Source organism: Ictalurus furcatus, chromosome 13 (genome assembly GCF_023375685.1).
Source record: "Ictalurus furcatus strain D&B chromosome 13, Billie_1.0, whole genome shotgun sequence".
NCBI classification, from domain to species: Eukaryota; Metazoa; Chordata; class Actinopteri; order Siluriformes; family Ictaluridae; genus Ictalurus; species Ictalurus furcatus.
This window is the reverse complement of record NC_071267.1, coordinates 12930563-12944989: the sequence shown is the minus strand read 5'-3', so window position 1 is coordinate 12944989 and position 14427 is coordinate 12930563. Positions and strand designations below refer to the sequence as shown.

The 14427-nt window shown below is 37.0% G+C and overlaps 2 protein-coding genes and 2 long non-coding RNA genes across 7 annotated transcripts; 2 read left to right on the top strand and 2 right to left on the bottom strand.

Moving 5' to 3' along the window:
* The first annotated feature begins 924 nt into the window (after positions 1–924).
* On the top strand, positions 925–4671 carry chmp2a (charged multivesicular body protein 2A). The gene is made up of 6 exons (XM_053640748.1): positions 925–1077; positions 1790–1957; positions 2085–2264; positions 3435–3565; positions 3656–3717; positions 3813–4671. Exons 2-6 carry the CDS (start codon positions 1790–1792, stop codon positions 3932–3934), a joined length of 663 nt encoding a protein of 220 aa, XP_053496723.1. The 5' UTR covers positions 925–1077; the 3' UTR covers positions 3935–4671.
* Positions 4672–4757: 86 nt separating this feature from the next.
* msl1b (MSL complex subunit 1b) lies at positions 4758–9793 on the bottom strand. 3 transcript variants are annotated; one of them, XM_053640729.1, is made up of 9 exons: positions 9741–9793; positions 7690–7930; positions 7370–7563; positions 6953–7257; positions 6795–6859; positions 6594–6661; positions 6323–6450; positions 6134–6206; positions 4758–5997 (listed from the first exon to the last, which is right to left on the bottom strand). In XM_053640729.1, the coding sequence occupies exons 1-9, from the start codon at positions 9776–9778 to the stop codon at positions 5907–5909; spliced, it is 1203 nt and encodes a 400-aa protein (XP_053496704.1). In that variant the 5' UTR covers positions 9779–9793; the 3' UTR covers positions 4758–5906. The 3 variants fall into 3 exon arrangements, with proteins under 3 accessions (XP_053496704.1, XP_053496705.1, XP_053496703.1); XM_053640730.1 differs by lacking the exon at positions 9741–9793 and adding an exon at positions 9195–9210; XM_053640728.1 differs by lacking the exon at positions 9741–9793 and having other exon boundaries at positions 7690–9184.
* Positions 9794–11158: 1365 nt separating this feature from the next.
* Positions 11159–13766, top strand: LOC128617567 (uncharacterized). Its single transcript, XR_008387580.1, has 3 exons — positions 11159–13377; positions 13506–13601; positions 13727–13766. It is a non-coding gene; the product is annotated as an uncharacterized LOC128617567 (long non-coding RNA).
* LOC128617566 (uncharacterized) lies at positions 13350–14373 on the bottom strand. Of its 2 annotated transcripts, none has more exons than XR_008387578.1 (3): positions 14159–14373; positions 13951–14072; positions 13350–13838 (listed from the first exon to the last, which is right to left on the bottom strand). It is a non-coding gene; the product is annotated as an uncharacterized LOC128617566 (long non-coding RNA). The 2 variants fall into 2 exon arrangements; XR_008387579.1 differs by having other exon boundaries at positions 13350–13835.
* Between the last annotated feature and the right edge of the window lie 54 nt (positions 14374–14427).

Sequence of the window (14427 nt, the reverse complement as noted above, 5' to 3'; positions counted from 1 at the left end):
AATAAGGTTTCTTACGTTAATTTATTCAATGCCACAAGAACAAGAGGTAAGGAACATAGTCACATTATTTACAACATTAATGCTGCCAGACATTTCTTACACAAAGTTCAGTTCTTTTAAAACACTACATGTTTTCAGTGCTTTTATTTTTGTTTTTTGTTTTGTTTGTTCCAGAAGGTTTATGTTTAAAGTCATTTATAAAATGTAGAAAATGGGGTTTACAAAGACCCATTTTCTTCTTGTGTATATGGCATTTAGCCTACGTGATAAAATAAATAACTGCACAATGTATTGTTGTTTACATTCCAAAATGTAATTCTGAAAATAAAAAAGAACATCAAATACACAAATTTCTATCACACATCCCAGTCTTCTATTAATATAAGTTTCTAAATCCTTCCAATATTATATTGAGTGAATAAAATAACAAAACAAATGCACTATTGTTTATTTTTCCAATCCACAAAATTCACATTTATATGAAATGTTCACCTTAAATCTTTCCAAAAACAGTATTTTGTAAGACCCTTCTTTATTTTGTTATTGATACAACATTTATTTTGCATTTTCCACACTTTTGCCCAATATGAGACCAAAGAAGACCAAAGAAATCTTGCTGCAGAAAATGAAACAGAGCAAAGAGCATTTATTGTGACCTTATTGCTACATTGATGTTTTAAAACATCAACATTATCAGTATAAATATGTTCACATCAAAATCGTCAGTGTTGAGTCCTACTGAACTAGAGTCCATTAAAAGTAACATGACACTCTTTGGAAGTGATTTGTTTTTTAATAGTATGCCTTTGTTGTTACATATGAAACTGAACTGTGTGGTGAGAAATTTGGCTTCTTTATGGAAATTAGGCAATTTGACAACAAACACTAAGGAGTTTTAAATGACTCTACGTACATCCGATGACGTAATGGGAACCGATTACATGCGGAAGTAAAAGAAGGAAAACAAACGAGCCATTACTCGCAGTTTAGGGACAGTAAGAGAAACCGGCCTCTGGTTTGACAGGTTAAGTATCAGTCGGCTGGACATTACGACCGAAAACAACAACAAGAATAAAGGTAAACTCTAAAGTAATATATTTTTCTAAGTGCTTCACGTTCTGCGTCAAGTTCATGTCTTATTTACCGTTAGCTAGTTTGCTAGCAATTTGCTGGCTAGTTCTATTTTTATCTAAGGTACCAGCTATTTGACCTGAACTGGTAAGACTCGACATTTATTTATAATAGTTTTAACTCGTTTACATGACGGTCCAGTATTTGTACAAAAAGTATATTTAAAAATATGACTGCCACGTTCATTCAGAAACTATTTCTCGTCCTTAATGTTAGTTGATTATGTAAATACACGCTAAATAGCAGTTGCTCCATGAATTATATTGAACTATGTTTTCTACCGTGAGACTGTCGTTTTATTCGATTAACATGTTGGATGTAGAGTTGCACCCATCCTTCGAGTGCGACATGTGATGGAATAATTCTATGGTCTATAAATCTGATTCAGACAAATTATCCAATTAATACTACCCTTGAACGCATACACGGTATTGTCATTTGTGCGCATGAGGGTGTGCTTTGGGTTTTTTTTTTTTTTTTAAATGACGTCAGAACAAGATCTAATCTGAGTCACTCTTTAGGCCAGGTTCTCATGTGATTACCCAGAATACCTTGGGCATGGTCTCACCAGTGTCTTCATTTAAATCAGATTTCGGAAATGTCATTTATTTGGTTTTGAATGATAAACTAGACCTATGTCATTTTGTTTCATTATTAGATGGAGTTCTTATTTGGGCGGAGAAAGACCCCAGAGGAGATGCTAAGACAGAACCAGAGAGCACTGAACAGAGCCATGAGAGAGCTAGACAGAGAACGCCAAAGGATGGAACAGCAGGAAAAGAAAATCATAGCTGATATTAAGAAAATGGCAAAACAGGGACAGATGGTAGTCACATTAATACACTGTCATAATTAACCATGATGTACATATATATATATATATATATATATATATATATATATATATATATATATATATATATATATAATTTCATACATCTTGATTGTTCCAGGATGCTGTTAAGATCATGGCTAAGGACTTGGTTCGCACCAGGAGATATGTAAAGAAGTTCATCATGATGAGAGCCAATATCCAAGCAGTCAGTCTTAAAATCCAAACCCTCAAATCAAACAACAGCATGGCACAGGCCATGAAGGGAGTCACCAAAGCCATGGCCACAATGAACAGACAGGTTAGAAATCTCAAGTAAACAAATTCATGATTTCTCTTTTCTAAAGAATGGAGGTATATTTAGATTTCCAAACTTGTATCTTCCATATTTGGAATATACAATATTCCATATTTGGAAGCTACTTGGATGAAGAAAACCGGCCCAGAATTGGAGGCCTGATGCTGGAATACCAAACTGTGAAACATCTAGAGATGTTGTATAATATGACTAATATGTAAAGCAGAATTTTGACATTTCAATTAATACATATTACATGCCAAACACACAGATTTTTATACAACTGAATTAAAAACACAAAATGCCAGATGGTGTGTTATGTTTCACAGTACAGTATTGTATGATATGATGTATATTAAGTTTAGAACCTGATATGACTATAATGTAATGTAAAATTTACTGTTTACTGTTATTTCAACACATTCTTATCAAAACAACCTCACCATCACACCGGGTCTATCTCATGAAGCAGGATTGATTGGTTACCTAGCTATCTGAGCTTAGCTTGAAATGTTAGATCTTACCCTGGATTTCCTGCCCTACAACAATGGTTGTACTTTACTGCATTACATGGTAACATGTGCTGAATTTTGTATCAGGTCTTTAACTGCTTTTAAGGCATGATGTTGCTAATTCCACTCTACTTGCTATTGCTCTCACTTGTTTTCTGTCTAAAAGATTTTTCTATGAATCGTATGACATTTTTGACACCAAGAATCTCAGCAAATCATAGATAAGCACGTTACAAGGTGGTTGTAACCGTCTGTACAAAATAACTTTTAAAGAACATGTCCACATTGTACATTTTTCAGGTAATTATCGAAAATTAAGTTGCTTATCAGAGGTATGATTTAAAATGGGATTCCCAAGAGTGATTGGTGCTATAGACTGCACTCACATTCCAGCCACCAGTCAGACTATTTCCTTGTACACTTTTGAGGTAGACCCCAACCATCCCTGACCACCCAGGTGGCAGAATTAACTTTTTTTATAATGGAAAAAAAAACATTCCTCTTTGCTAGAATCGACTGTGATTGCATTTGTTATTGCAATTGTATCCACTTAACAAAACCTGCTTTGTGAGACAGGCTCTAGTATGCAAAATAAAGTATTTTGGAATAAAGCCTAATATTTTCAGAATTGACTAAAATCACTGAAATGTCTTTAACACAGTTAAAGTTGCCACAAATTCAGAAAATCATGATGGAGTTTGAGCGCCAAAGTGAAATTATGGACATGAAGGAAGAAATGATGAATGATGCAATTGATGATGCAATGGGAGATGAGGATGATGAAGAGGAAAGGTAGGATCATATCTTTCATAAGAACTGACTGAAGTATGAATCTGCATGCATGAAATTGCTATATTGCCCTTATTTTATTTTGCTTTTTAGTGACGCTGTGGTTTCCCAAGTGCTGGATGAGTTGGGTCTGAATCTTTCAGATGAACTCTCAAGTATGTAAACTACATGCTAACTGTATATCATTATTATATACATATCGAGATGTCAGTTGTAATCAGTAATTTTAAACGTCTATGTTTTCACACAGACCTGCCATCTACTGGAGGGAATCTTTCAGTTGCTGCTGGGAAGAAAGCTGAGCCACAGCCAGCTTTGGCAGATGCAGATGCTGACCTGGAGGAAAGACTAAATAACCTCAGGAGAGACTGAGGGAGACACATCCTTGGGTTAAGGCTTTAGGGTGGAAATGTGCATAAGGTTTTCTAACAGCTTACATGGTGTTCAGAGATTAAATCAGAGGACAGATGGACACTGCAGTATTTGGATGCAGTGTCTTGTTTTTTTCCCCTCTTTGATTTAGGCATTCTTATGTGAATGCTTGTATTCTTTTTTTTTTCTACTGTAACTGTGCTGTATGTTATGCTACCAAACAAGTGCTCAAAACAAAGATTTTGATCCTTAAACAGTTTTCAGCACCTTGCTGGAACTAGCTGAGGCATAAACACTAAGAAGTACTTTAAGAAACAAACAAAATCTATACAATCAGTTGTTTAGTTAGTGAAATAAATATTAATAAAACTGTTATTTTATATGCCACATCACAGTAATATCATTGTGGTTTTATTACAGAAGTATAATTCTTGCAAGCCTTGTTTAAACTTTGATCTGGTTTGAGGTCACCATCAGAAAATCCTTTTACTACAGTTTCCTAAATGTTTCACGGATGTAATGGGCCCATTGGGTTTTATGTATCTAAAGTGATCTAAACTGATTCTTAATTTCTCTAAAAAAAAAAAAAAAGAATAAAAAATTTAATTGGGGGAAAAGTGCTTAGACGAACAAATGATTGGTGTACTTTAGTAATGTATTTATCTATAGGTAAATGAAAGGGAGATGTTTTGCCTTGTTTTTCTTTCTTAATAAATATTTTTCACATACCGAAATAATTATATACTCAAAGCAAATCGATGACTGAATGTTACATTCCACTATAATGATGCAATATAACAAAGAGGCTGAAAATGTTCTGGCCAAGGCAGTGTTTTAAAATACACCCAGCTAATAATTCACCGATAGGGATATATGGCCATCATTATGCTGAAAGTCACGATTTCAAAAAGTCTTGTTTCTAAAAAGTTAATACAGAACTGTTGATTAATTGCTAACAAACTTTTGTAAAGTCATTTCACAGTAGTAGTACATATAGTAGTGGTTGCAGATTTATGTATACTGAAATATAGAGAGTAATGAATTGTTCCAAAAATGTTTCAGGGTACAATCATGAAATGAGGCAGAATTACAGAAAATGACAAACCTCCATTTTCTGAATTTAGATACTGAAAGAAAGACAAATGCAAAATGAATTGTCTTTGTATATATTTTTTTTGCAAAACAATTAGCTTCAGTGAACTACACTGAACTTAACACTCCAACAAAAAAAAAAAAAGCTACTTGACGAGAAAGCATAAATAGAGGCCATTTTAGACTGCTGAACAACTTTAAAGATCTAGAGACCTTCAGTATAAGCTCACAAATAAGGACTACTCTGAAATATTTGCTACAAGACAAAAGCACACACTTGTTATTTAACTTCAAATTTTTGATGGTTAAAGGTTTTTAATGGAATAGAAATTCAGTACAATTTGTCAATCATGCATTCTAAAATTTTAATTCGGATTTTGAGGACATTAGGCTTTCATTCATTCTCACTGTTTTAATTTGTACTCCCCATTCCTCTTTCATGGTGCATGTTAATAGAAGGTGTACATTTTAGCACTGTGTAATTCAAAAGTCTGTTGTATGCAGACTACAACCATTTTAGGTGTTGCATGCAACATATGCATCAGATGCACAATATCCACAAGGTGAAAGCATTGCTTAAAGCAATGCCCCATAATACCATTTATATAAAAATAGAACAGGACCAGAACTATTTTATACAGAGCTCAATCGAGACTAAATCGAGACAATATGTGTTTTAAAAAGAAAATACAGGGCATTCTAATGATGGGTTTGTCCTAAAGAGTAATAACATAAATAGATCTGCAATACAGCCATTTTCTCAATGTCAAATGGCATTTTATTGCAGTTTAACTGTAAACCCACACAAATCCATCAAGTTGATCAAGTATCCTGCAGCATTCAACATTCAGCTTGTGCACTCAACTTGTGCAAGATTGCCTTATTTCCGACAGGTCCTATGAGGAGTTTGTTTTTTCTGATTTTCTATACGGCACCGACTTCTTTCATCAAGCCACGGCAACTCAAAATTCCTTAGGGAGTGAGAGGAAAAAAGAGAGGGGAAAAAATCATCCATCCAAATACTACATTAAGGCAACAATAGCACTTAACAAGATCAGACTGTAAAAACAAAGTTCTGTAACTGCTAATAGAACTTGAGGTACTTACTGTGGAGTCAGCTTGGGTAAAGGACGACCAAAGGCCACAACTGGCAGAAAAGGTGTTATAACAACTGACTCCACTGTAGGAGAAAAATTTTGTTTAGAAAAAATTTGCGATCACTGAAAATACGGAATACCAAATGAAAACATGCTAGCATGCATATTAGAAGGCTTCAAACTAAAACACAAAACATACCATCATCAGAATCGGGGTAAAATGAGGAAATCTCTGGTTCACTCTCCTGAATATTTAGTTTTCTTTTTTCCATGCGCTGCTGCAGCCGTTGAAGCATACGCTGCTCCCGTATCCTCTGAATGTCCCACCTGATGTGAGAAAAAAAATAGTCCAGTCAATGCCGAGAATACACATTTAAAAATACAAGACAGACTACTCAGGATCCTATAAATAAGTATATAAATAAATAAATCTATACGTTAATTCATACACACTGCAGATCTACCCTTACCTTTTCCTTCTCTTCTCATCCAGCTCCAGCTTGGAGTGGCGTTTCAGAAACACCCCATCCTCAAGATTCTGTAGTTAATTGACAAATAACAGATACTGCCTTCAGATACATGTGTTTAGGAATTATGATCCAACATAATTGGTATGCACTGTAATGGCAATGCAATGGGGGAAAAAAAACTAAAGTAAGACATTATCTCACCTCTGAAAAATCTAAAGCATCATCGTCCCTCAAAGGCTCGATGCTATTTTCCCGCCAGGATGGAACTGTGCAAAAGGTTTACGCATACATACTTATTTAACGACACCAACCAACTTGTCCAGAAATATAAAGGAAATCACTACATCTGAAGCACTTACTGGCAACATCGTCCTCTTTCTTGGGGGATACCTCACAGAGGGGGGAGACAGGAGGTTGGTGCCAGCAGCACAGGTACATTTCTGTTGTCGTCATGTATGGAAGGTCTTCATTTTCACAGCTCTCTTCTGCATCTGCTGTTGTTTCTGTCAGGCCCGATGACCTCCCCGGTGCTGTCTCAGGTGTCTCTTTGTTTCGCAGCTCCCTCTGGCATGGCGAGGCTGCACCAGTGTCAGACTTCTGGGGGGTTAACCTTGAAGACTTCCCCTGTGACCTCTGTATTTTGGAATCCAAGAAGCCACATTTCCTAAACAGAATATAAATGCAAATAATATCAACCTACAAAGTGAAACATGACAGGGCACTCATAAGGCATGGCTTTTTTAAAAAAGTTGGGTTTTTTTTGTTGTTTTTTTTACCTCTTTTGCACTTTGCTACTTCGACTAAAGGGGGTTTTAGGTGTGGGGGTCTGAGGGCTGTCTCCTACATCTGAATCCCAGAAGTCATCAGTGTCTGGGACCCATCTCTCTAAAGGCTGAAAGAGACGCTTATCACGTGGTTCCTTACTCATCAACTGTAAACGCCGTTCCATCCTCTCGATCCGTGCAAGAAGCTGTGTGAGACAGTTGCATCCAAAAAAAAAAAAACTCGTTAATGAAATGCTTGTTCAAACTTTCAGAGGCCAGGGTATATGAGCTTAATAAATAAAAAAATAATTAAAAAAAAAAACACCACATACCGTGTCTCTGTCTGCTTTTAACTCATCTATCTCCTTGTCCTTAGACTGCAGCTGCTGCTGCTGTTGCTCGATCAGGTCCAGCTGAAGCAAAAGTAGCTGATGAAGACAGTTGGCTTGTGAACTGGGATGGCTTGAGGTCTTCCTCATGTTGTTTCGTTTACCTTCTGTGTGTTCGTGTGATGCCACGCCATGAGCCCCCATAGTTTCAAACCCCTTTGTGCTGTCCTCGCCACCAGAATCTCTGGAATTGTGGGAATTCATTGAAACAAAATCTGCTTTATTATCAGTAGCACTGGTTTGTCCAAGTGGAGTTTTGCTTTTAATAGGGGTTCCTTCGCCCCCCATTGGTTTGGTTTGAGACACTGATTTGTCTGTGCTCTCAGAGCTGGTCCCAGAAGCACGAGCTTTGTTTTGTCCCACCGGCAATAAAGGCCGAGTCGCTTTCCCACCGAGATCCTTGGCCAGGTTTCTTGATTTAACAAAACGCTGCCCCGCGTCCTTGAGAGTGATACCAACAGAGTCATGCGTTTCTGTCAGCAAGGTGTGGGAATTTCTCGGGACACCAATCGTGTGTCCTTTTGACAAGTAAAAACTCTTCGATTCGGAGCGCAATCCCACGTTTGAGATGGACTCAGTCCGCATATTCATGACGAAAACAAGCTACAGAATGAACCATAGCTCCAACATCTAAACAAGTTTTAAACGTCTTTATCTTACTAATCAGTCAGGCGTAACCTTAGCAAAACGACACGCTGTAAAATACAAATAATGGAACGTCACACCTAAATCCACCAGAAAACAACGCTGCAAATCCGTCATGATGCTGCTGAACACAGCCCTGCAAGCTTGCTAATTAGCTTAGTTGCTAAAAATCTATCCGCTTCCCATGCATAAACAATCACTACAGGACTACCACTCTTCGATAATAAACCGAGACGCGCAAAATGTTTTGCTCCAGAAGAAATTCAGGGCTTGACTAACTGTTACTCGCCTCCATTTTGATCCGCAATACCGGACAACGAGCTGCTGTGCCGCTAAATTGCTAGCTAGCTGATAGCTAGCTAACCGAAGAGAGTGGAAAACAATAACAATCACTTCCAACAGATTGTGGGTTAATACCCACTGAATTTAGTGCTCCGATTTAACGTTGGTGCTGAACTGTCACGGTTTATTCCACTCGCGTTCCTCGTTGGCGGAAAAAATAATAATGTTTACAATAATGGCATACTTTACTTTTACTACTATCCCCCATTTTCTGGCGTGATCCTGAGCACCATGTTGTTCATACGTTCGATTTAAAAACCGAACACTGCGCATGCGCACAGTCGAGGCGTGTTTACAACAGTTAGCAGGCGGAGTTTAGCAGCCTAGTTCGGCTGCTAGCCAATTTGGGGAGGGGGAAATATGACGTTTTAATGTAGTTTTACGTCTCACATCAAGGGACAACACTAAGAATGTACATACTGGGTGTTTACTGGACTATATCATTAAAATTATACATGTACCCCGTTTTCTTTTACCAGACCTCAAAAGACCTACAGAGACTAAAATCTAAAACAACTGGAATAATGTTGGTTTGACGTTGGAAGTTCGATATTCGCAGATATGCGGAAATTAAGGGACCGTCTCTAAAGTTACATACGACATTGTTATAAACGTTTCTAACTTCAATAGCATTTGAAGGGAATGACTTACAGTCACACAACCAACTGTAAAGTGTTCCACTAGGTGTCAGGTATAACGCACACCTGATTTTTGATATTTAACCCTACAATGCATGAACCAAAAAAAACTTCACAAATGCATAAAGGGGGTCAAAATGATCCGTACTGGATTGAATGGTTTTCTTCAAAAAATAGATGTCCTATTAATGAAATTATATATATATATATATATATATATATATATATATATATATATATATATATATATATATATATATAATACACACACACACACACATATGTATATCTATATATACACCGCAGGGTACAGTGCTCGCTCCATTTCTCTTCACCCTGTACACAGCAGAGTTCAGATATAATACTAACAGCTGCGACATGCAGAAGTTCTCTGATGATATGGTCATTGTTGGATGAGTATCAGTGGAGAACGATCAGGAATTCCAGGAGGTCATTGCTGACTTTGTCAACTGGTGTGAATTAAACCACCTTTACCTCATAGGACCTCACAGCAAGACATAGGAGATGGTAGGAGGCCAGGAGGCCAACACGGTCTACATAGGTGTGCATACAGGGTATTGATATCGACAGGGTGGAGACAGATAAATTCCTGGGTGTTCACCTCAACAACAAACTGGACTGGTCCACAAACTCAGATGTCCTGTACAAAAAGGGCCAAAGTCGTCTCGGCCTGCTGAGGAGACTGAGGTCTTTTGGTATGTGCAGGACCCTGCTTAAAACTTTCTATGACACTGTGGTAGCATCTGCTATCTTCTATGCAGTAGTTTGCTGGGGAGTTGGGTGCACAGAGAGGGACAGGAAACGCCTCAACAAACTGGTCAAGAGGGCTAGCTCTGTCCTGGTCTACCCTCTGGACAGGTTAGGGGTGGTGGGGGAGAGGAGGATGTTAGCTAAGATGGCGTCTATCAGGAGCAATTCCTCTCACCCCCTGTATGAGGTTCTGGGGTCCCTGAGCAGCTCCTTCAGCAACAGACTGCTGCACCCTCAGTGCAAGAAAGAACGCTACCGCAGGTCGTTCATCCCTACAGCAGTCAGACTCTTTAATGCAACAACAACATAATGTAGCACTACTAACAGTTTTTTTGCATCAGCAATCCACACATTATTATTATTTGTTGTTCAGCCCTCTATTAATAATCCATTTATCAACTCATGTATATAAACAAGGTGTTACACATCTGCACATATTCAAATTATACACATACACTGAGGTGTCCATTGTGTACATATTACCATTATTATAATTTTTTTACTAATTTAATTCTTATTTTTCTATTCCTATTGTATATATATATATATATATATATATATATATATATATATATATATATATATATATATACTTTATTTCAATTCTATTCCTATTTAATGTGTATTCTTTCCTTTCTGTTTTTTGTGTAATTGAGCTGCAGTAACGAGGGAATTTCCCCAGTGTGGGATCAATAAAGGTTATCTTATCTTATCTTATCGTATCTTATCTTATTCAGTAATGAAATACATGTCAAATTTAAATGTGATTTAATAGTTTATTTGATTAAATATCAGAAATCTAAAATGTGTGCATCACTGCTGACACCTAGATGAACACTTTACAGTTGGTTAAAAGACTGAAGGGAAAGTCATTCCCTTCAAATGCTATTGAAGTTAGAAACGTGTAAAACAATGTCGTATGTAACTTTAGAGACGGTCCCTTAATTTCCGCATATCCGCGAATATCGAACGTCCAACGTCAAATTAACTTTATGCCAGTCCTAAACCATGATTAGTGTTGGACTATGTTGACAATGCTAGGTTTTGATGGTGTTAATGTTATGTTTTTTGGAGGATTCTGGGGAGATGCTCTTGGAGAGAAAATTAAGTCCATATTTTTGCTTTGCTAGGAAAGGAAAAAGAAATGCAAGGGAACCGATTACTGGATAGTGTGGGGAAAAGCAACCTACAAATTGTTAGAAATTGTTGACAGCAAAAACTGTAGCCTACTTTGCTCGAGCTATCAAACCATAAAGCCAGCATTATTAGACTTCACAGACATTCAGTCACCTTTTATAATATCATCTGACTACACAATGCATTAGTTTTTTTGTGTTGTGCAACTGCACAAGGTGTTTTTGATTAAGCTTTTCATATTACAACCCACAGTGGGCATTACAGTGCAGTGCAACATCCAGACATCCATTTTCTATAGTGCATATCCTACAGGGTCGCGGGGAACCTGGAGCTTATCCCAGAGAGCATCGGGCACAGGGAGGGGTACACCCTGGACGGGGTGCCAATCCATCGCAGGGCACAATCACAAACACATTCACACATCCATTCATACACTACGGACACTTTAGATATGCATGTCTGGGAGGAAATGGGAATACCCGGAGGAAACTCTCAGCCATCTGAGTGAGCGATAATGGGGAGAACATGCAAACTCCGCACACATAGGGTCACGCCAACCCTGGAGGTGTGAGGCAAACGTGCTAACCACTAAGCAACTGTGCATACCGTGCAACAGTAAATATAAATTATTGCTCACTCAGATGGCTGAGGCCAGACTTTTCAGAATAGGCTGAGACCAATACCCAGAGTCTAGCTTTTAAATGATGATCATGATGAAAATGTAATGGTTTAAATATAAATGTCTAATAGTTCCACACAAGGGGCCTAATTTATACATTTTGTTAGTAAAAAACAAAAACAAAAAAAAAAAGTTAGTTTTGGAAGTGCTGATTTTCTTTCTTATTTAAATGCATGTTGATCTCCCGTAAAGGGCAAAGCACATTCTCAACACAGCTCATTCGCATTTAGTGACACCCACAACTCCATAAAAGGTCAAGTGCACAGAGGGATGGAAACACAAAATGACTAGTAAAAAAATGAATGAAAAAGGAGAAGGCAGAAGTGGGAGTTATTTTAGACTCACCTTTATGCTAATAAAAATATTTATCAGTGTGACAGTGTAACCTGAAAAGGTCAAATTTTAGATACAGATTACAGAAAAGGTGAGTTAAGTGGGAATCAAGGTGACAAGAAAATGGTGTGACATGAAAATGGATTAGAAAAAAAAGATCTACACTGTATCCAGGAGGAACACCAAGCACATCACACAGGGCAACTGTAACCGGTTAAATTGTTTTATGCATCTCGGCTGACATGCTGGATCTGAAGTGTTGCACAGCATTAAAAGAAGCTGCTGTAGCAAACAGAACCATTTTGTAAACCAACTTTAAACATCCTTTTCCTAAGCTGGACAATTAAATTTCCCATCGATATGGACATTTGTTTTATGGCATACGGCTATGTGCAGACAGACCAGCCTGTTATCCTTTTATACAGCAGCATTTCTACTGTCATAATTGAATGACTTGTTTTATATATTTGTCTTTGTTTATGGCTTTGTGTTTCTTTATTTTTCATATTCCTTTATTAATGCATATAACATAAAACAAAATATTCTCAATGGAATTCTTAGTCCAATTCTTGACCTAGCATGAGGATATGTTGTGCATAAATTTACACACACTCGGGAGCACAAGTAGGACATGAACTTTTTCCAAATTTAAGGGATTTTATGAATATCAAATTTCTTGTGTAAATATTCTTATGAATGCTGTGCTTTTAACTTCAGTCATTAACCAGGTAAGTTCTATAGTGCAATGAATGCATTATGGGCTTTATGTTGCATGAACGGTTTAATGACCATTTCACCTTTGGAAATGTTGGACTAAATGATCATTTTCTACAACACAAAGTAAACAGACTTCCATTTACAGTTCAGCTTTTTATGCATTTAATCAACAGAGTAAATACGTCAGAAACAAGCTTATCAGTATTTACACATTCATACTTCTCACGTACTTAATTATTTTAATGATGTGGAACTAAATTATTTTTCCAGAGGTTATAGCATTTGGAATGTATAAAAGGCTACTGCAGCTGCTTCTAAAGCAGCCAACTCTTTTATTCCATCAATGCTACAGCACCATAGCTGCATAAGGTAGGCCTTAACACATCTTCCTTCAGCAAAAATATACACCATTTGATTTTGACAGAATAAGCACGAGTTAAAAAATATGCTATCATTAATCTGTATATGTAAATACCTAATGTTGATCTGACTGTCAGTCTGTGTTAGATGAAGATGAAGATACAACTGTTTGCACTGATTTTCCTGGGCTTGGGTGGTATGCTTGCAGTCAGTGCACGATCAGTTGATGACAGGTAAGACAGAGACATTCCTTTTTTCCAAGATAAAAGTTTTCTGATAGACTATCACTTTGTTCTTTGCAAATAATTACTCAACAAAGAAATCCAGAAATTGTATTATTATTATGTGCCACAAATAGTTCAGCAGATGATGACCAAATCCTGGTGCGCCGCTATGCTGAATCCACTCTTGCAAGTGATATCAGTAAAATAATGGACGCCATGGTGCAGCAGAACTTTGTAAACTATCTGCTAAATCAAAGAGAGAAAAGGAGCGAGTATGTATGAGGATATTTATCATGCCCTAATTTTGTCATTGCATTATTCTGGAAGTGATTGAAATATAAATTATGGCATTATTTACTGTCTTTTCTGTAGGCCAAGCGTGATGCCTGAAGACTCAGAAAATGTCTGCAAAGATCTTCTAAAGAAGAAATTTGATCTGTGGCTTCACAGTAAAGTTGATGGATCCAATTAAGTTTTTTCCTGACAAAAAAGTAAGTACAAAAATGTTATCACCAATATTTTGGTGAGATGAACCAAATATTTAAATGAAATGCATTAAAATAAACCTTGGCTGTTCTGTCTAACAGGAGTCAGTGTTCTGTAGGACATGTTGCTGACAGACCAGTGGAGAGCAGATGGAATCCAGTTCTAATTCAAGCAAATAAAATCCTTGTCATGCCTTAAAATATTTCTAATTGACTCATGATTTAAAGTATGACTTCCACACTTCTATAATAAAAGCATAATTTGAAATCAAAACATATTTAGTCTTAAATTGTATTCTCACAGATATTAGTGCACACTTTGTCCTTTTAACATGTTAATATTGTTAATC

Excerpts from the sequence above, each read along its gene's own strand:
- chmp2a (XM_053640748.1), top strand. The coding sequence starts at position 1,790 with ATGGAGTTCTTATTTGGGCGGAGAAAGACCCCAGAGGAGATGCTAAGA. Across the intron at positions 1,958-2,084 it reads TGGCAAAACAGGGACAGATG|GATGCTGTTAAGATCATGGC; the intron begins GTAGTCACATTA and ends TGATTGTTCCAG. Across the intron at positions 3,718-3,812 it reads TCTTTCAGATGAACTCTCAA|ACCTGCCATCTACTGGAGGG; the intron begins GTATGTAAACTA and ends GTTTTCACACAG.
- msl1b (XM_053640728.1), bottom strand. The coding sequence starts at position 8,337 with ATGAATATGCGGACTGAGTCCATCTCAAACGTGGGATTGCGCTCCGAA. Across the intron at positions 7,564-7,689 it reads TAAAAGCAGACAGAGACACG|CTTCTTGCACGGATCGAGAG; the intron begins GTATGTGGTGTT and ends TGTCTCACACAG. Across the intron at positions 5,998-6,133 it reads TTACCCAAGCTGACTCCACA|GAATTTTGAGTTGCCGTGGC; the intron begins GTAAGTACCTCA and ends TCACTCCCTAAG.